This window comes from Talaromyces amestolkiae, assembly GCF_001896365.1.
Source record: "Talaromyces amestolkiae strain CIB chromosome Unknown scaffold7.1, whole genome shotgun sequence".
NCBI lineage: Eukaryota > Fungi > Ascomycota > Eurotiomycetes > Eurotiales > Trichocomaceae > Talaromyces > Talaromyces amestolkiae.
The window spans coordinates 330,347-351,274 of NW_024468043.1; the positions used below are offsets into that span (position 1 = coordinate 330,347).

Below are 20,928 nucleotides of genomic sequence, written 5' to 3' on the forward strand. Positions count from 1 at the left end.
CGTAAAAAGTATCGCCTCTAACCGCTATTCTATCTTCTATCGTGTCCAAATGAACAAGTATCATAAATCAACCCTTCTCAAAAGCGCTTGGATAAAATCAAATAATCCGGCTCCTTCACCGTCCCATTCCGTAGTTGTCTCGGCCCCGGCGAAAACTCGTCAACACTATACCCCAACCTCTCATAGAAGCCCGTCGCAGCACTATTGGCCCTGAAAACGGTCAACATACCCTTTTCGAGCCCGATTCGACGACCCGTCTCTTCAAACAAAGTCATGAGATGCCGACCGATTCCCTGGCCCTGGAGCGAAGGATGAATGTGGATTTCGTAGCAGTACAGGACTTGTTTGCCGTCTTCGTAGGTTGTCATAAAGGAGAGGAAAGCGAGAACTTCAGAGTGGGGGGATGTCGTCGTCGTTGTAGTAGCCGCAGCAGCAGCAGTTGTTGCAGGTGGACTGGGGGTGGTATCTATAAGATCGGACGTGGATGAAACCTCGCTTGTATCAGCAGTTGTGCTGGTGCTAGTGCTAGTACTGCCGCTTGTTTGGGTATTGTTGTTATGACTCCTCTGAGGGGTTGGGGATGGTTGTGGTGGACCCCTCAGGACCATGTAGCGCATATCTGGAAGACGCATTTCTTTGCGTTTCTTGGTTGGTGACCAGCCCATCGATGAGGTTTTGTAGTCTTCGGATGAAGTTGTTTCGATCAGGGAGAAGCAGCCCTCAAAGTCGAGAGATGGGATTGTGGATGCGGAGTATATATGGATTTGTGCTTTAGTTGTTGTCGCAGAGTCGTCTTGTTTGCTTGTGATGTCTATATGTAGTTGGGTCGAGTCGACGTAGCGGGAGACGAAGTCGTGGACGCTCAGGGCATTGGTGCGTTCCACCAGTGGTAATTCTTTCTCTATCACATAAAACTCAGTTCCTTATCCTCTTGGGTAGTATGGTAAGGGGAACACTCACCCTCCTCGTTAGGCACAGCTCGGTCACGGTAATGCTTCGATAGCCGAAGTCCAGATCGTGAATGCGATAACGAGTGTGGGACTGATAGTTCTTGGACACGACTGTCCTTGGTGAGAGGTGATTTCTTCGTCTCCATTGTATGTACCCCAGTTTCAATTGGTGTGTATATATATAAAAGGGGTATGTAGTTGAGCCACCGGGGGAGAAAAGCGTAAATAAGCTGTGGGAAAAAGTCACATGAAAGACACGTCGAAATGTCCCCACGATGTCTGATAAGATACGCTTATCGTTATCTTGGTGAGACCATAGGATAAGACGACATCCACACCATGACTCTCGTGAACGACTAACAATACTTTGGCCCCCTTTTCATCGATAATTCTACCCGCAATCATGGTGGTTGTTCGCTTACGGTCAGCTAAAGCATGTGAGAGTTGCCGAATCACGAAACGGCGTTGCCAGCCTCCTTATCCATGTAGCTCGTGCACTATACACGGGCGAGAATGTATTGTACGGGACAAAGCAAGGTATTGTTCTAAAGCTAATTATTCTCGAGTGAATGCATATCAATGCTGAAAGCTAGACCGCATCGTGTTCCGAGAAATCAAATGACTAGTTCTCCGGCGTTTCCGGTTTTAGGGAATAGCTTCAGGCCCGAGTGGAGTGATTTTGACGCTATACACGGTGCGGAAAAGAATACCAGCAACTCGTCTCGGGATCCGTTTGCTATCTCCTTTAATCTTGTGCGGAATATAGCACGGGAAAAATTCGGTACGAATTACTGTCTTACTGGAAGGTATTTTTTAACAAATCATATTAGGTTACGAACTCCAGTGCGACCTTGTTGAGCCTCAGCCATCTCCTCTGAGGAAACCACTTTCTCTTGGATTGCTGCGACAGTCCAGTGCAGTTTCGCAGATCTCCCATTACACACTATCTGACGTGCGTCAGTTACTTAAAACTTTGATTCATTCGAACACAGTAAATGAACTTGTCGATATTCCTGACCTTGAGGAAGTGGCAATTGCGCTTTTCAAGAGCTCCCATCAAGACGTTTGTCTAGACAATATAGACGTAAGCGCTGCCAAAATATCTCTCGACCGTGTTGCACTTCTTTTTGCGGCTCTTGCACTAGGCTGCCCCTCACAATCGGACGAGCCTGTGCTACTAGCATTTTTGGAGCTTTCCACGTCCTTACTTGAGGATTATACGAGCGAGCCGACATTTGACCTAGCTCTTACGCTCCTTCTACAACACGCATGTGTTCTACGTACGGGTACCTCTAACCGTAGTCGAACGCTCATTTCGCAAGCGGTCCGAGTAGCCCATGATCTAGGTATTAATCGAGGCTTTCACACTGGAGACGCTCTCCGAGCATCGCAATTCTACTTGCTTCTTTATTTTGCCGACCAGTATGTATAGCGAAACCCTCCGGTTTCATCAAGCTAACGAGACCAAAAACAGGTACAGTAGCCTGACACACAACACCGCGCCATGCATCAAACCAGACGATTATCTTACTGACCTCTACCTACCGCTTGTGGAAGCGTATCCACGCCTGAATAATTTGGTCAAACTACTGACACTAAATGGAGAGGTGTTTTACAAGTTACGTAGCCTCTCCTACACGCAACAAAACATCAATTCTCTTGAGGCAGAAATTGGGACCGTCTGCAGCAGAATTGGTAAATTGCTTCGAGACGAGCGGCACGGGAACGAAGGGTTTGGGATTGAATATACGACGCTGGTTCAGATTCACATGTTCTGGTGCGTACCCCATAACGTGTAGTGTATCACAGCCCTAACACAGAACCTAGGTCACGCATATTACTTCGTGTCCCTTTACTCATGTCCCAGGAGCACTGGCTTTGCTCTCTCAGCATTTGCKTTCGAGCCTCTCAGATGCTTCTGTCTGTCTATCTTAAAATGCTAGGTCCTACCATCCATGATCTAGCAAAGGAAGTCAGTGGTAGCGATGGCTCACATTTGACATCACAATTGCGGAAAGCCACGATATTGCCGCCCACCTGGCGCCAGGTCTGCCGGATTACCACATCAGTTTTCGTAATTATGTACGCATTCTGGCACAGCGAGGTGTCATATGAAGAGGCCGCCCACTCCTGCGCCTGCGCCATATTCCTGCTCGAGTTTCATCGTACTAGGTGGGCGAAAAATGTCGAACCAGTACAGGCTGCCATTAGATCCTTAGCCGCACTCAGTGATCTCCAGCTTCATGATCCGATGGAAAGTCTGCTTCGTCCTGGAAATGAGGCACATGTAGGGAATATCATTGATACGGATTTGATGAGGTCCGGCGGCCGAGGAACATTCTATGGGGCCCAAAGTCATGACGAGGTTCCCACCATATCCTTGGGTGAAGACAACGATGTCCAAACACTTGCAGGATGGGAATATGAGATGGGGGATGTATTTAATATGTCTTCAACGAACTTTGGCATGTCCTTTCTTTCTGATTAGGCCTGGAGAATCGCTCAATTTAAGTTACGAAGCAGTATATCGCGTTCCGATCAGTTCATCATACTGCTGAATTTTGAGGCTTGAAAGGGATTGTAATCATAATATCATTCTCACTATTGTAGCTGGATGGGAAATCTGCGGCACTTGTCAAAAATGATACCTAGGACAATCACAATGAGTACCTGAAGTGCACATTCTCTCTGTCTGTCTGGTCTTGCAAGGCGGCCTCCATGGCAGCTCTATTATCAACAGCGCCATATACTCGCTCACGTCGCCTGTTCTCTAACCAAAAGTAAGTACGTAAGGAAAGTGCTCCGACTACGGTAAGAGCTACCGTTTTATTGATAGCCGAGAAGCGAGAGGGTGATGCTCTGCTAGTAGCCCTCGGTCTTTTCAACTGTCAACGGAGCAACACCATTGCTGATACCCCACGCACACCAAATTAACCCCGCAGTAAATGTCCGTTGTGGTATGACCTGTGATATTTGCGCCTACCAGGGCGACATCGCAATTATGATGGAGATTCCAGGGGCAACAGCACACTCCGTGACTCCCAGGAAGAACCTGCATATGCATATGTCATGAGTGTTATCGAACAAAAATTCAAATGAGACGGGCTCCATACCGTTGAACGAGAAACGCATGGTAACGTGGCACGATAACGGTGAGAATGACTATAATCCCACACAAAATCACTGTCCCTCCAAGGTACGTGACAATAGGCAATCGTTGGGCAAGCCATGACGCCGGGAATTCTTGAGACTAATCAGCAAAAGGCAACGGGACACTGCAGCTGTAGGTTACTCACAGCCAGCTAGACACCCCCAATAGATAGAATATACGCGTTGCATTAGAGAAGCGGGTTAGGCCCCTTACTGGCGCTTTCGAAGAGCTAGAATGAATCATTGTGTACAAGTGAAGGTCCTGGATGATGCCAAATTGTGCAGCGCCATTCAGAAGTACCTTATCCATATACCGCAACATATAGGGGACAACAAGTAGGGACAGTAATACAGAGTCGATTCTTCGGAGGACTCTGTTACTCTTTTGAGGGTTCAGCGTAAGAACATTGCCTGTAGAGAGCTGAGTGCCCATAACCGCCATTGTCGAGAGGCTCAGCTGCCTTTTCCGATTCCTCATGCGTTGGCAACGGTTTCTCCATTTTGTTTGCTTATGGTCAGAGAGCACAAAGTTACTAGGGGATGGAATGTCGGTGTCTCTGTATATTTATGCCAAGACTAATGTTGGAATACTGGGGACGCCTCTGGGAGGATCTGAACATATTGGAACAATGACACGAAGTGGATCAAAGGCGCGTCGAATTGATACTTATGGGGTAACTCTATTTTTCAATATCCGCATTTCCACATCCGCCTTGAAACTCAACTTATCCGCAAGCTACATCCGCATTCTATATCCACACCGTCGACATATTCACACCTCCCCTACTGACATTTGCCTCGGTTCATGTCACGGCGTTTGATATAAAATACATCATATCAAATACTTGGTATTACAATTTTTCTTCAGAATCAGCCCATCGTATACCTCTGTATCTGGGACTCCAGTCCTGCCCTGTTCGATTCACAATGGCTCAGAAAACAGAGGCAAGTCATCTTGTAGCCCTGCAGGTCCTCGAAACTATTCTTGATGACTTCAACATTCCCCGCCCAACGCCAGATCGCGGTCCTAAAGTCCTATTTACTGACACCGTCCCACCGCCTGAAGAAACCAAGAGCCAGAAGATCAACCTCTCCCTCATTGGGGCGATCCCGTCGCTCGCCAATGCCGTAGCAGCTGCACAGATTCTTGAGGCGCGCGGAGGACCTACGCAAGAAGTTGACGTGAACCTTCGTCGTGGACACAATTATATTGACCCGGACATTGGAATGACTCCCTCTCTCAATGGTCAAGAGATTAGCCTTGATATGGTGGCTGGAAACCCGTTCACAAGAAACATATTTAAGACCCGTGATAACAAGTGGGTGGTCCTGAGCGCTGTTTACGTGGAGTTGGTATATCAGTGGACATCTCTTCTAGATTGCTCAATGGCAGAGAGCTCGGTTCGGGAAGCGGTATTGAAGTGGAATGCGGCAGGTAAGTCTTACATCGCCTTGCCGTGTCGTTTTGCTTTTTTTTTTTTAATATCCCAATGCTAATGGAGAAACAAATTCCTGAACGATCAGATCTTGAGGCAGTTGCCACCAAAGCCAACATGCCCATGGCAATCTGTCAAACCGAGGAAGACTGGAAGACACATGCCCATGGATCACACATGGCGACACTTCCGATTGTCCCCATTCAACAGTATAAGAGCAGCAATCCATCCACACAATCTCCATGTTTTCCATCTTCCGTGCCTGATCGACCCCTCTCTGGCCTTAAAGTTCTTGCTCTCACTCATGCAATCGCAGGTCCTAGTACCGGCCGTACACTGGCGGAGCACGGTGCCTCTGTGCTCCAAGTATTGTTCACTCATGGCTTTGAACACGCATTCGTGTATACATATGCAAACCTGGGCACCGCGTCAACCCGCCTGAATCTGCACAAAAAATCCGACCGGCAGCGTCTCCGGACGTTAATCAGCGAAGCGCACGTCTGGATTGACAGTTATAGAGAAGGTGCAATCGCCAAATTCGGATTCTCGGATCAACAAATACGCGAAATCAACCCGGGAATGATCATTACTCACGTTCGCTGCTATGGTACATCAGGACCGTGGGCGCGGAAACCGGGCTTCGATATGCAAGGAAGCGCCTCGAGTGGATTGATGTCTTATATGGGCAGGGGTGTAGGAGACGGTCGACCACTGTGGCCACCAGGCATGGTGATCAACGATTACACGACAGGTTACTTTGGCGCCTTGGCTATCATGGGGATTATACTCCGCAGGTGCAAGGGGGAGAGCGATTGGAACCAGGGATGGGTGGTCTCTCCGAGTCTCTGTGGGACTGCGATGTCGATTCTGAAGTACTTTAAGTCTAATAGTTCTTCCCTTGTGGAAGGAGGCGAATCAAATGGCCAGTCAGCGCTTGGCCCGGAGACTCTGGAGGCTGAAACATCATTGGGATACTTAAAGACTCTTGCTCCTTTGCCCAAAATGAGCGTTACCCCTCTTCAGTATCAACATGAATTGTTGGTTGCAATGGGTAGCAGCCGCCCTGTCTTTCCCGGACATGATGATGGTTACAATGTGAAGGAGTTGACTCCAATGACAAGGGAGGATGTAATCCATTCTTTTGGAATTAATATTGTGAGGAGGATCGAGAAACTTCGAATTTTGGGGTCACAGGAGAGACAGCAAAGAGATAAGAAATACCTCTCAGTGTTGGCTGATGATGTAAGTGAACTACGATTTTAGTGCCATTAATTTTCTTTTTGGGATTTGCTACGCATTGTAGATAATAGAGCATCGGGTGAATTCTTTCCTAATCAAAATGATTCGTTAATGGAATCAGGTACGTATCCAAGGACTCTTGGATGAAGGGCTCGTACTCTGGACCATGTTGGCATAACCTGTATTGCAACGCATCTCTTAGAGTGTTCTACTTGTTATTGATATATGTATTTGTATATTTAGCTTGACTTTATACGGTAAGTAGACTTTGAGGCGTTGAATACAGTGATTATCGTTGGCTGAGTATGATACGTCGCATCTTGCATCAAAGTACGTATTATGGGCTCATTGGGCTCAAAAGCTTGAGAGGGTATTCGMAAGCCACGATGAGTTTTTTGAACCCATGATTAAACAAGCCCGATTCAACAGGTAATTTTACACACGGAGTGGCTTATGGAGACGTTCCTGTGCCTCCACACATGAAAGTCGAAGCGAGTGTAGTCGTCTTCGACGGAAGACGGACCATATAAGGTATATCCGACTTTTGAGGAACAAATACCTTTCACCCTTTCTAATAAATTAGCCTATCCTGTAACAACCCCCGCACCGGCCCGGTAGATTATCATTTCGTCAATGGGGTGTATAGTGACTCCGGCAATGAGACCGGTATGTCTCTGCCAGGGAAGTTTCTGGTTGAGCAATCTTTCAAGAACGTTTCTGTACCGGCGCTTGTCCTGGTTGAAGTACCCAAGTAAGCTCTTTCCAGATTTGGAGAAAAATATTCTATTTTGTAGCCATCAAATGGGAATGAGCATTCAATCATCGGATAAAATCTTCTATATGTACGTGATAGCATCCCCATTCTAAAATCACTAGATCTAATAAGCCTTTTCGTAGCGCGGTTTTGGTTGTGTGAAGATCCGATCTCCGGCCTTGCACTGCCGGTGATAGAGAGTACTTGTTAATCATGTTGCCAGCCTTTATTTCCAGGTTTTTAGTCTCCATGTCTCCAACGGCAAGCGAATACCTCCCAGTTGATGCCCAAAACTGTGTGTCGAAGCAGCGAACCGTATGGAGCGTATTGAAGATGATTTGGAGTATAGCAACTTCATTGCAATGTACTGGGACCGTTACGCCCAAAATTCGGCATCGCGGAGAGCTGTTGTTGAGCTGTATTTAATTCATATGCTGAAATGTCCTTTGAGTTGAGGACTTCTATACGAAGCTCTCTGATACGTTATTAGTGGTTCAATGGCCATATCACGATGATTTCATATCAATAGTAACAAGCTATAGGAATTCTCCACAACCCAACATCTTCCACCTCCGTCGTAGCCCTAGGTCTCTCACTCTGCTATAGAGGGAAGTGTTATGGGTGTGAAGGCGCCAAGGGGGGTGGATTGAAGCCATCGAACTACAAGACCATACCGTGCAAATCGACAGAATAAGAAGCGTGAGATAACAAGAAGATGAAAACTAGTTCCTCAATTGCTCGGCTACCATATAGGTGCGCGAGCTCTTTTGTTTCCCAAAACGGCACCGACAGGGCTATGAACCCTATGCTGGTCAAATATATCAATTTTCGAGACGCCGAGCCGGAGCGGGCCGCCGCAATGGACTTTCCAAGCCTGCATAGTTCATAAGGTCTTTTTTTCTTCAAGGTTAGATACTTTCACTTCGTCTAAATCACTCTATGTGACCCTCCGTGTATGTTCGTGAAGACTAATAGGTTGCATTCGAAAAGGATACTTCTCTCAATTCGTATTAGTTACAAGTTCAAGCTCCCAACCATCGTGGTCCTTTCCGAAGCATTTCAGGTTGCAAATAAGTGATGTCTCATTAGCATGTAATATACATTTATTGCGACCAATCAAAGATTCACCAAAGGAATTTGAACATGGCTATCAAATTGTGCTCCAAAGTGTACACAGTGAAGTCCACGATTCTCGGCGACAAACCCCCCTCGAAGTGGTTCAAATTCAGCTAATATCAGTGGATGGCCCGCAACCTTGAGAATCAGCTTTTCTCCAGCCTCAAATCTGATAGCTGAGGGTAAAATGGCAATTTCCAGTCGAACGATATCGCCAGGTCTTACTTTTTGCGCTTTCTCGGCTGTATGTGAGTAAACGATCTCGTTTCCATGGGAAAGAGTTTGGTCGATGACGCGGTGACTTGCTCGTAGTATACCGCTTGGACCGAGGTAGATATTTGTATTGACCGGCACCACATCTTTGGCATCGGACAGACCCAAATCCTCAAGGGGTATGTTTATGTTTTGGAGGATTTCACCATCACTTGAAGCCTTTCGTAGCTGAACAAAAACATCTAGATCGTCATGTGATGGACAGCTCATATACAGAACAGCCTTGGACGCCCCGATCAGGTAAGTCGTTTCGGTGAATGTATGAGTGAAGAGTAACTCTTCCGAATCTTGGTCAATTTGTAGAGCCTTGACATCAGCTTGGTATAGTTGAGATGAAGCCGTCTGAGCTGGTCGGGAAGCTAATTGGCCACTGCCGGCTACATATAATTTTTCATATCGTGTTTTCGGAACTGGCCAGGAGGGGAACACATGGTTCACAATGGCTGGCTGTAAATAATCATTAGTATGTCTAGAGAGTCTACCAAATGAGAAGGGAACCAACTTTGTTAAATTGTAGAATGGATAGTCGGACTGGCGGGGKGTTTTCCCATCCATTTTCGATCCCTTTAGTGTAGCGATCTAGGAAACGGCACAAGTCTACGACATTTTCCTCTTTATATATATCATGCCACTCTTGGGTCGAGTGAACTCGCAGCCTGCAATTCAAGTTAACATTTCTCTTTAGTAATAGCAGTAAAAAACTAACCACTTGCGTTCATGAGAAATCTCTTGGTATCCACGAAAGGATCCAGCAGTATGTAGTCCAGTAGAAAAGCTGGCAAGGACGTATGCGGGGACCTCAATCCGGGAGATATCAGCCCGCTTGTCGGCCCAGTACTCATTCATAAAAGGATAGCGTTCCAGCATAGCGAGGACGTCTTCCTGTTGATTTCTCCCTATACATCATAGATATCAGCTTTGAATGACAATGCGGTCATTGGAAGGAGGCTCACCGAACATAACATTAGAGAGAAACCCCCAAAAAGGCTTATATGGGACCCCTCCGCGACAGAGCGTTTCGCGATAGAAATCACTAGCTCCCTCCCATGGTGCAATGCAACTGAGATGTGGAGGCCGCTCTGCTGCAATGAACCATTGGCTCATAGCCAACCAAGAGTTTCCAGCCATTGCGACCTTGCCGGTGCACCAAGGTAGGCTTGCAATGTACTCAATTGTGTCGTATCCATCTCGACCTTCTTGTGTGCCAAGCCATCTATGCTATGTGAGCAATCAAGAAGCTTATGGCGCTAGAATCACTAGCTGTACTCACACCATATCCCCCTCCGAGTTAAAGATACCCCTTGTATCAACGTTGACAATGGCATAACCTCTAGGAACCCATTCGGCAGGGTCTAAGCCTTCAAACTTCTCCATGCCAGAAAGTCTTTCAGGTGCAACTCCCACACGGCCAGGAACAAGGTCAAGGCTAAAGAAGCCTGCGCCTGTCTTACCATATGGACTCCAGACGAGAAGGGCTGGTACCTTTGGTTCATCAACAGGTCGGAACACGTCAGCAAACAGGTTCACTCCGTCCCGTAAAGGAATTTGGATGTCTCGGTCAAATATAGTTGGAGCCTTAAAGGCACGGCAATTGGGACGCTTTTGAAAGCCCGGTGGTAGAATTACTGAAACCGGGTTCAGGCCAGAGTACTGTGCTTCTGTTGATTCACATGGCTGAGTTGGCCGGAACAAGACTTCAATATCTCCAAACTTCGACATGACGATAGGCTGGCTAATTGATAGAACTTAGAAGACAATGCTCTGGGTGAAATCACCTCGTAACGTATTTATTCCACAGAGTTCTAGTTCACCCGCAAAAAGACTTACTCCACAAAAAGAAATGTGGTATGAAGCATCTGACTGTCAAAAAATGTGTGGAGAGAAACGCTGGGAGGTAATGTGGAGGATGTGGGGTTTCTACACCTCCCAGCTCCATACTGCATGTATTATCACGATGCAAATAAGAGCTGCAACAAAGCAGCGTCTGCTTCTGTGCAATCACGAAAGTAATCATGCATCTCTCTGACTTGTACTGTACATCCTTAGCAGTCTTTCAAGATGCAACTCGTTGTCATTATCGGTGGAGGTCCTGTTGGACTTGTATCGTCTATTCTGTTATCACTACAAAAAATCCCCCATGTTCTCTTTGAGCGCCACGCGTCTACATCCATACACCCTAAAGCATGTGGCCTCAATCAAAGGACCGTCGAGATCTTCCGGCACATCGGAGTTGAGGCCGATATCCTTCGGCAAGGCGCCCCACGAGACACGTATAGTCGGACTGGGTGGTATACTAGCTTTGGATCCGATGGCCGAGAGATACATTCGCGAGATGCTTGGGGAGGAGGTCAGTACCGAGCCGCATTCGAGGCTGCAAGCCCTTCTCCTTATGTAATGCTGCCTCAGATCCGGCTGGAACCGATTCTGCAACGCCGTGCTCTCGAACTGAATCCAGATGGCATCAAGTATGCGACAGAAGTTGTCAAGATTGACGAAAAGGCGGACCGGGTCATCGTGACCGTTCAAAAGGCTGACGGTACCCAATATGAGGTTGAATCTCAGTACGTGCTTGGTGCTGATGGAGGCAGGATGGTCACGGATTGGCTTGGAATAGCTTGGGAAGGGGAGCGAGAGATCTTTGACATGGTCTCGGCTCATTTCCGTGCGCCAATTAGTCAATCTCATCCAGATAGCCGGAACTTTATCAGCTGGTTCATCAATCCCGAGACCGGCGGCAGCATCAAATCCGGCTACATGTATCACCTAGGCCCGTATCCTATCGATGCCTCGACGGAAGAATGGTATTTTGGATGCGCGATGCTGCCAGACGATCCGGAAAGATTCGATACCGAATCTACCATTCGCCGGATCCATAGAACTCTCAATATGGAAAATCTCAATATTGAACTACTTAGTGTTAGTCACTGGTTCGTTAGTAGCATTGTTGCGGAACGATTCCGTAGCCGTCTCGGAAAAGTGTTCCTTGTCGGAGATGCTGCTCATAGAATTCCTCCCTGGGGTGCTCTTGGAGTTAACACAGGCGTTCAAGATGCTTTCAACCTAGTGTGGAAGCTTTCCTTTGTCCTTCAGGGCCGGGTTGATCCTACGCAGGCGGAGCAGTTACTGAACTCATATGACGAAGAACGCCGTCCAATCGCCCAACGTGTGGCAAAATCCAGTCTCTTGAATCTGAAAAGCCATGCTGGAGCGATGGACAAAGCTATCGGCCTTTCTCAGGAACTCGGCCCAATCGAGAATCAGATTGCCCTCAATATTGCCATGGATACCGCTCATCCAGACTATGCTCAGATACAATTGGGCATTGAACAAGCACAGCGAGTGCTAGACAGCGAATTTGGGGCTCATGGAACCGAAGTTGGATGGTTTTATCCATCAGCGGACATCAAGCAAGAAGGAGCGAAGACTAGGCACGCTGGGCAGATCAAAGAGGACGGTGCATTTGACGAACTCATCTATCATCCATCGACCATTCCAGGCCACCATCTCCCTCACGCATGGCTGCAAAATTTGGTGGGAGATGTTCCAGTGTCGACCAGAGATCTCATTGTGCCTGACAAACTTCTACTGCTCACTCAAGACCCTCATGAATGGCAGCGGGTGCAAAATGAGAATCCATTGGTGAAAGTTGAGGTTATAAACAACAGTGTAGGTTGGATAGATCTGTATGGCTCATGGGCCAGGATCTGCGACGTTGGCAAAGAAGGAGCGGTGCTTATTCGCCCTGATGGAATAGTCGCATGGCGCGGACGAGTCGCAGACTCTCAGTTGCATAATCTCTTGAGCAGTTTTGTAGCTCATCAAAGGCCAGTCACATCATCTTTGTAAGACTGACCTCATTCTCTTCTGTAAATACTATTTCTGAATTACTCAGTGCTGTTGCAATTCGAAGCTAGTTCTCTCTCTATAGTGAATTATTAAATAGAGCCTGCTCCGAAATTGTGCTTTGATAGGTCTACTTGCAATATCGTGAGTCCAGGCAATGGATCGTGGCCGGACCAAACATACATAATTTATTATCCATTTTGACACCAACAAACTTCGCGGTTGCAAAAGTAGATACGCCTCTTTCCCCAGATAATCTTCCCCACATCCCTCCATGAATTACCTACAGATTGGGGGCTTGAGGCCAATTGCGCGGGCAAACCTAGATAATCTTTAGTCATTGGTTGAATAATGTTGAATATTGGGTCCGGACAAAAGGGTCGTGTCTTTCCGTTGCTGGCTCAAATGAAAAAAAGAACCCCTCCCTTCTTCAACAATCTTTATTACATGTAGGCGGTTAAAACATATTTTCTCCAAGTCCAAACATGCCTTTCAAGCAATGCCCAACATGCAACAGACAATTCGTCAAGACGGAGCATTTGAAGCGACATGTCCGCACTCGTAAATGCTCTCTATCCTAACGTATGACGCCTACAATAAACTAATCAAGCTACCAGATACAAAGGAGAGGCCTTACAAGTGTAGTATTTGCCACAAGTGCTTTGCAAGAAGGTTCTCTTTTCCTAATAGATTCCCAGCTAGACTATCTTTACTCTAGTTCGATTTATTGACAATTTACCAAGTGATGTCCTTCGCCGCCATGAGAAAAACCATCCCCGAAGGGTGCTCAATCGTGTGGAGCCGGAAGACGCAATGCCAGAGAGCCCTTTCTCAAATTCTTCAGACTCATATCAGAATCCACACTCCCCTTCATCTCCAAGAGGTATGCTCGAACCAAACAACGATGTTTGATAGAACTGATAATATCAAAAACCGCAGAAATGCAATGTGACGATAGCATGGCTATCCTGCCACAGCCCTTAGTTGATACCGATATTCAACATTCACTCGGCGATATGGAATTACCGGATTGCCTTTGGAATTTTCAAATGAGCCCCCAAGCGTCTTCAATGAATCCGCAGTTCTCTCTGGAAACTAATATTGCCCAAAACTTTGACCCGATTGAAGTAAATCTTGATAGCCTCCTTCACCCTGCATTACATCCAGACATTCAACTAGAGAGATCAAATGCCGGAAATATTTCAACTTCTCCAGAATCTTCTCAAAGCAATGCTAGAGTTCAATCCTTCACCTGCAATGCTAATATACCCGACCATAGATTTCATCAAGTGGAAGATTACTGGGTCACACCTACCAACGATGCATGCTGGAGTTCTCATTCATCGATCTGGAAATTAGTCAAAACCGCTAAAAGGACAAATATTTTCTCCTTGGACCAGATCGATTATTCGTCTATTACTTCACAAAACCTTTCAAGCCCCCGAGCGGTTCTTGATGAGCACTGCAGACAGCGGATGAATACCATGATTCAAAAAATCCCCTCGTTTGCTTCATTACACAGCTCCGTTGATATGCTGTCTGTGGAGTTGCTTGATATTGCAATTGATCTTTACTTTCGCAATTATCATCCACTTGCATCTTTCATTCACCTACCAACGTTCCGCCCTTGCGCAACCACGCCTTCACTGCTCTGGGCAATGTGCCTCATCGGTATGATGTTCATCGGAACTAAGGGCACAACATTGCTTGTAACATCTACATTAACAGTGCGTTTGTGGGACGACCCTAAAACAAGATTTCCAGTCTGTTTTACCTAGCGACTAATTTTTTTACGAAATTTTCACCAGGCCCTTATTGAAGACACTTTATCAAAGCTGTCGACTCTTCTTGAGACGGATTCGTCGGATCTGGATATGCTTTCAGTGCTTGGTACCTCTTTGCTGGTTGTCCACCTAGTCACTATGATCGATGTCAGTACTTCTCTACAATGATGCATCATAATTCACATTTATAGGAGCTTTGCTGAGTGTCATACAGGAAAGGAACCATTTTCGAGAAGGTCGCCTGATATACAGAAAAGCCGTCATAGTGAGTAGACTCTCTGTGTCCTTCCTCACAGTATACTACAAATGTTGACATCCAACAAAAGGTTGCAGAGCGAGCTGGTATTTTTACTGTAAGCCAACGCCATGAAATCGACATGACTATTAGTGCCGATTCAGAGAACGACCACAGATGGGAAGCATGGAGCAGAGTGGAGTCTTTGAAACGGTGAGCATGACATAGATCCCTTGTTTCGATTACTTCTACGCTAATCGATCGCTTAGATTGGCCGTTGGTCTCATCCGGCTTGACTCTTGGTTCTCAAGCTTCTATACAAAGCCCATGCTAGCTTTGACCTCCATAAGGGTCGCTTTACCTTGCGATGATGTCGTTTTCAACGCGTTCTCTTCATCCAGATGGTCTCAATTAATCGACGGCGAGATAAAGCAAGAACCTCGTTCTGTGGGCTTGGACGATATTGCTGATCTCGATCTACTCAAAACGCATCATGACTGCACTCGCATGTTCGGGATAATGGCTATTTGCCTGCTAGCATTACACGGTGCTGCTGGGCGATTCCCTGCGGCACACACAACGGATACCTTACTTTACCACATTGTCACAAATGAAGATTGCGGCGACAAATATTCCCGGATATTCACCAACCATCTAATGAGTTCCAGTGGAACCCCACATCAGCAGGATAATGTCAACTGTACGATGATGAAACATGGAATTTGCATGGCCCTAATGGCAGATATTCAGCTATTTGAAGTCGCCGCCGGCCGTTCTGGCCCAGGTCTAGCGAAAAGAGCATTAGAAAGCATCGCAGCTTGGTCACGGCTTCCATCTGCGAGAAGAGCCTGTTTACACGCCGCACAGATCTTCCAATGCGCATCTGATAAATGCTCATCCGAACAACTTGGTTATCATTCTTTGGGCGCTTTGTTCAAAGCGGCACTCGTGCTTGGTCTTTATATTTTTATGGCATCAACTCCCGAAATCGACTCCGATACCGTGTCAATCGAAATACGCGATAGTATCGACTGGTCAAAAGTCGATAGTGAAAACCCGGTCCCTTTGGAGAGCCTAGAAAAATCAGATTACCGAGAATTATCCGGCTGTGACCCCCTTGACTTCATTCGATATGGTGGAATTTTGTTTGTCAATGGACAGAAACGAGAGCCAGGCTACGAATCGTCGAGGCGTATCTTGCTAGAGTTTGCTGCATTGATAGAAGCTGTGAGCCGACCATGCCGGCAGAGATTCTCGCACATATTGTATATCATGACGGATGTACTCCTGGAATAATTGGAATTCAAGATTTTGAGATTGCCAAATTGGGATGATTGTCCTTCTTCATGGTGTCTGAGTAGGTGAAGCAGACAAGTCGAGGAGGGCCTGCTATATACTTTCACAAAACGGGTTCATTAGAAAGACATAGCAGAAGTATTGTGCAGATGAGGATCGAACCGCAATGAAGTACTTTATCGAGGAGCGACTCGCTTCTACGGCCAATGTTAAATTGGTGTCTGCTTGCTCCGCGCGAATAGACTGGTCTTCCACGCATTGAATGCCAAGATTCTCCAAGGCTTCGACCAAGAATAGACTCGAAAATATCAGAGTAGTTACGGTACACCATGAGTGAAACATCATTAAATCAATTTCAGAAAAGTAATGAGTAGACATGTATTAGGTCTGGTCTGGTATGGTTATAGATATGTAAATATTGCGCTGTGTAGTTTCGAGTTAGCTAACCAAAGGACTAGAACTAAATTTAAAAAACTATAATACAGCATTAAATATACTAGAATTAAACTATTCCAAGCTATTATATAATTAATAGTTATTAATTAGTTATAATTGGATTAGATCTTAGTTTAGTTTAATTAAACTATACTAGACATGGCTTAACCCAACCTAGCGTTACGAAACCAACCTGTATGATACTAGGCAGAACCTAGCACTACTGAGGAAAGCTAGAACAAATTGGTTGCCCACCACGGACTAACAGCAGACGCGGCATAGAGTTCCCTTAGGCAACGGTGCTGGTAGCCGCGACAGAGCTTGAAGAAAGAATGCTGAAGCCTGGAGGACTGTCAACGCTCCCATTAAAATTTGGGTTCTGGACACCACCGTGGTCCGTAAGGAATGACGCCGGAGTGGCCTCCCACGTCCAGGTCATGTTGACACCAAACGCAAGCCAACCAAACAACCCATCCTCAAGCTTGTCTCCCAGCATCGTGTACTCCACCATCGGGTCGAGGCCATCTTTCTCTGTAGCTACTGGCAAGATGATCTTGTCGTCAGCGTTGAGTGTGATGACCTGCGTATTGGTGCTGTACGGATAGAGCTTGTCAACCGCGAATATCAGATCTTGGTCGAAAAACACTTGACCGATAGAGCTCGCGTAGGTGTCGAATCCCATGGTGTTATTGGGCAGCACGGTGGTGTTGGTATGCACTATGATGTGGATGTGCGTCGGTCGTGAGGTATAGTGGCCGGGGAAGATGGTCTCAAATTGCGCGACGCCTTCGCTATTGGTCTGCTGGATGCCGCGCAGGAAGGTGTAGTTGATGTTGGCCGTGTCGTTGCCGTCGCCGTTACCCTCGGCTATAATGCCGCCGTAGACGCCCGTCGAGTTGGCATGCCATATGTCAAGAAAGACACCAGGCACGGGCTCGCAGGTGTCAACATCAACGACCTGGAAATCGAGGAGAAAAGGGAGGCCTTCCTGCCTTTCGACTAGGTTTTTGCGGATGTACTCGCCGGCAACGTCTAGACGGGTGAGTGAGTCGACAGTGCGGTAGTTACGGCGGGTTCATCAACTCACAGTATGGTCCCACGGGTACGTTAGGACTAAGGATATAGGACTTGTAGTCTGAGAACAAGATGTCCGGATCAGTGTGCGGCGTGTAGTGTTTGTCTGTCTCGTTGTGGCTGGKGTCGAGGACCGTCGTCATATCGCGCGTGGCGAGACCACGCTTCTGGCGGGCATGGTGGACAACCGCCTGGCGGCGAGCAATGTTGGCCGCCTCAATGCCGCGCACGCGCAGATTGTCTTCGCAGTGGCTGAGTGACGTTCTCTTGGCAACGCTGAAATAAGCGTTGCGTGCAGCAGCTTCTGATGCGGCGTCGTGGGCGACTACCTGAAAGGCTAACAGTGCGAGGCCGACGGCAGTCTTTATGAAGAGCATTGTTATTGGGTAATGATTTTCGATTCTTTATTGTGAACTTGGAGATGCTGATGGCAATAGAGAAGGGCGTTGTCGGCACCTTGAGAAGCCCATTCTTATACGCTTGTTGGCTATTCGCTGCTCGCTACATCGTAGACATAGGCAATGCTGGATAGGTTGCATCCCGCTTTCCGTTCCCCGGTAGGTAGATCCCTCGCAGCTTCCGAGCGCGGCTCGGCTCAGATGGGAGCGTCTTCTCCGACGAGTCTTCGCGGGGATGGGATGGATGGCTAGAGAAGAGTAACTAACTAGTTACCCTTGGTCTGGGGCCCAACTTGGTTTACAAACATAACATATATGCCCAAGCCTATGACTACATAAATTATGCATTTTTTTGTCTGTAATATTCGGTATTTCCTTTACAACTAAATCGGGGGAAGCACTAAGGTATATCAAAGAATCAGAAGGCAAGGTATAATGTATTTCTAGCTATAATGAAAATCTAATTTTGATTCAATGAATTTGAAGAAGCGGCGGTTCGATGAAGTAAAACATAATAGAATTTGCTCTGATTCCCAAGAAAGGGGGTGCCAGGAGTTCAACACTATAGAGCACTGTGCTCGTCACCTGGCAGTATGTGGATTGCCTCATTGATCGCCCCATTTCTCACCGCCCAACAGTATAGGTAGATCTTATTTAAAGTATAAAATATCTCTTGTTCTTGGTACTGTGTTTTGGTCTACTTTGTCATGGCAGAGTTATTTGATGGGACTGTCTGAATGCGATTAAAAAGCTGGTTGAGGTTGAGCTGAATAATATGAGTTAGATATGTTATTTGGGTAAATAATGAGACTGTCTGGTAGAGACTGTTGAAGAGAATCTACTAAGGTCTTATTATTAGATGTTTTATCTGTTGTTAATTATTTAAGGTTATGATTTATAAGAGTTTTAAGAATAATGTCACTTAGGTTTATACTAGTATGTGGCCCGATAGAGACTTAATTAGTATTAACAAAATAGCCTGTGATTGCTATAAATGCCTGTGAGGATAGAGATGTCTAGCAGTCCAGTGCGATTGATATCTTAGAGCCAGCCGGTGGTGTTTGAAGGGCACGCTCTTGCCAGTCTTGAATAAGGCTCCTTAGTCGGCGACGGATTGTATCAGCAGATGGGATGATTGGTAGTGACGGAGCCCAGCGAGCCCGAGAAATAAGCTGCCGAAATGTTGAATGCTCAATAAGATGATTTCCTCCCCAAGCTTCCTGTGAGAAAGATATATTCTTTCCTGATCTGGTTTGGTGCTCACCCCATCACCACTTTTACTCACTGAGTAAAAATATACATAAATCATAATTAAACCCGAAGATACATTTAAAACTAAAATTTAAGTGATACCTTATACAGCGTATGAGCCTTTAAATGTATAGATCATATATCCTTAGTTGCTCCTCCTTAAATATATGACATACTGGTCAATTCGATAGAAAAGGTTCTTTTCCGATCCACTCAGAGTCTTCACTCATTTCCTTTAAGATCCATGTAGCTAAGCTCTTTCGAGACAATAACATTCCATCCTTTCCAGACCCGAGATATGTAGCCACAACCGGTATATCAGGGCTATTGGTGAGGAAAGGAACTCTAAATAATGTCCACTTGAGTTGAGTCACATCCTGGGAGGTTACGTATGACCCAAGTCCATTGAATTCGCGGTAAGCTGATCCTGCGATGAGCTTGATAAGCGCAATCGGCGCTTTCCACTTGAGCGAGGGTTTATCATGCGGTGATGGAAATGAAAAAGTGGAGAGAATCATTGCTCTCTGATAATTGTGGGAGACCAGAATCGGAAAAATCTGTTTCATGGCATCTGTAACAGGCTATACCTACATAAGCCAATCCTCTAATTTTATGGTACCTTTCAATGTTCAATTATGTGATTTTTGGTCGTCAACGTACCGTTCCTTGATTACCAGTTCGGCCTGTCGGTCCAGCGAGCGAGAGAAAGATTGTTGGGCCGGATGATGCAGCACGGCGGAAAGTAGAGATCTCATCCAAACGTCCCCTCCAAATGATGACACCGGATTTTTTGACGAATTCGTCGGGAAGTTTATCTGGATTGCGGGCGTAGATAGTCAAAGTATGACCTTGCGCCAAAGCAGCATTACAGAATTCTAAGCCGGATGCACCTAGTACGACGTGATGAGTACGACTGTGATTGGAGGTATGATTAGTTGGTGGTCAATGAAAAATCTTACCTGTAGCCCCAATAATCAGAATATGTACTCCCATTGTGCAGACGGTGTTGTGCAATAAGGATTTGATTGGTCCTCGATGAAACCCAACGGTAAGTAGGAACTAACGCGCGGAGAATGACAAGAGGAAAATAGATGCATATTTATAATCTAGGAATGATCAATGAAATTTTTCACATCTACCATGTCTCCTGATTATGCTTATAAATGACTTTGAGAATAAAATAAAATATAACTACCGATAGACTGAATGTGACCAGCCACTATTCGTAGTTGCGATCAATGCTTGATTGGGCGATCATTTGATTGGTACAAAGCCTACCGGTTCCATCTTGCTTCCGACGGCTCTCGGGATCAGGCTGTACCCGATGCACGGGAGCGATTGCCAAAAAAAAAGTGCACTCTTTTGATCTGGTCCGTGAATGTCATATTCTCTTTCTGTAGAGACGACATGGCATCTAGTGAGCGCAAGAGTAGAAAAACTCCGAACGTGAGCCCCTCCTCAGCTCTACTCGGATCGGCTTTAGTCGGTGCTCACAAGCTTGTTGGTGGTATGCATTCAATGCCAACAAGTAAAGAAAGGTTGTGACGGTAGGTTACGAAAGTTTTCTTCATATGTCAAGCGTGGTTTAGAGTGTAGTTATGGGGAGGTCAGACGATGTGGCCCCAGATATCTGGGATATAGAGATCAGTTCACAATCTGACCCCCATATATCTAGGTTACATGGTGCGGGTTAT

At 46.3% G+C, this 20,928-nt stretch overlaps 7 protein-coding genes across 7 annotated transcripts; 4 read left to right on the top strand and 3 right to left on the bottom strand.

Annotated features, from left to right (window-relative positions):
- Positions 1–77: 77 nt before the first annotated feature.
- On the bottom strand, positions 78–1,096 carry BHQ10_004165 (uncharacterized protein; the record flags this gene model as incomplete). The annotated part of the gene is made up of 2 exons (XM_040876501.1): positions 78–901; positions 961–1,096. The coding sequence occupies 2 exons, from the start codon at positions 1,094–1,096 to the stop codon at positions 78–80; spliced, it is 960 nt and encodes a 319-aa protein (XP_040732669.1).
- A 472-nt stretch (positions 1,097–1,568) lies between these two features.
- Positions 1,569–3,438, top strand: BHQ10_004166 (uncharacterized protein; the record flags this gene model as incomplete). Its single annotated transcript, XM_040876502.1, has 4 exons — positions 1,569–1,731; positions 1,781–2,372; positions 2,425–2,727; positions 2,778–3,438. The coding sequence occupies 4 exons, from the start codon at positions 1,569–1,571 to the stop codon at positions 3,436–3,438; spliced, it is 1,719 nt and encodes a 572-aa protein (XP_040732670.1).
- A 1,589-nt stretch (positions 3,439–5,027) lies between these two features.
- On the top strand, positions 5,028–6,799 carry BHQ10_004167 (uncharacterized protein; the record flags this gene model as incomplete). The annotated part of the gene is made up of 2 exons (XM_040876503.1): positions 5,028–5,535; positions 5,625–6,799. The coding sequence occupies 2 exons, from the start codon at positions 5,028–5,030 to the stop codon at positions 6,797–6,799; spliced, it is 1,683 nt and encodes a 560-aa protein (XP_040732671.1).
- Positions 6,800–8,645: 1,846 nt separating this feature from the next.
- On the bottom strand, positions 8,646–10,637 carry BHQ10_004168 (uncharacterized protein; the record flags this gene model as incomplete). The annotated part of the gene is made up of 5 exons (XM_040876504.1): positions 8,646–9,365; positions 9,421–9,574; positions 9,625–9,814; positions 9,872–10,131; positions 10,189–10,637. 5 exons carry the CDS (start codon positions 10,635–10,637, stop codon positions 8,646–8,648), a joined length of 1,773 nt encoding a protein of 590 aa, XP_040732672.1.
- A 339-nt stretch (positions 10,638–10,976) lies between these two features.
- Positions 10,977–12,764, top strand: BHQ10_004169 (uncharacterized protein; the record flags this gene model as incomplete). Its single annotated transcript, XM_040876505.1, has 1 exon — positions 10,977–12,764. One exon carries the CDS (start codon positions 10,977–10,979, stop codon positions 12,762–12,764), a length of 1,788 nt encoding a protein of 595 aa, XP_040732673.1.
- A 2,158-nt stretch (positions 12,765–14,922) lies between these two features.
- Positions 14,923–16,076, top strand: BHQ10_004170 (uncharacterized protein; the record flags this gene model as incomplete). The annotated part of the gene is made up of 2 exons (XM_040876507.1): positions 14,923–14,993; positions 15,050–16,076. The coding sequence occupies 2 exons, from the start codon at positions 14,923–14,925 to the stop codon at positions 16,074–16,076; spliced, it is 1,098 nt and encodes a 365-aa protein (XP_040732674.1).
- A 724-nt stretch (positions 16,077–16,800) lies between these two features.
- Positions 16,801–20,227, bottom strand: BHQ10_004171 (uncharacterized protein; the record flags this gene model as incomplete). Its single annotated transcript, XM_040876508.1, has 4 exons — positions 16,801–17,543; positions 17,599–17,947; positions 19,895–20,124; positions 20,194–20,227. 4 exons carry the CDS (start codon positions 20,225–20,227, stop codon positions 16,801–16,803), a joined length of 1,356 nt encoding a protein of 451 aa, XP_040732675.1.
- Positions 20,228–20,928: the final 701 nt, after the last annotated feature.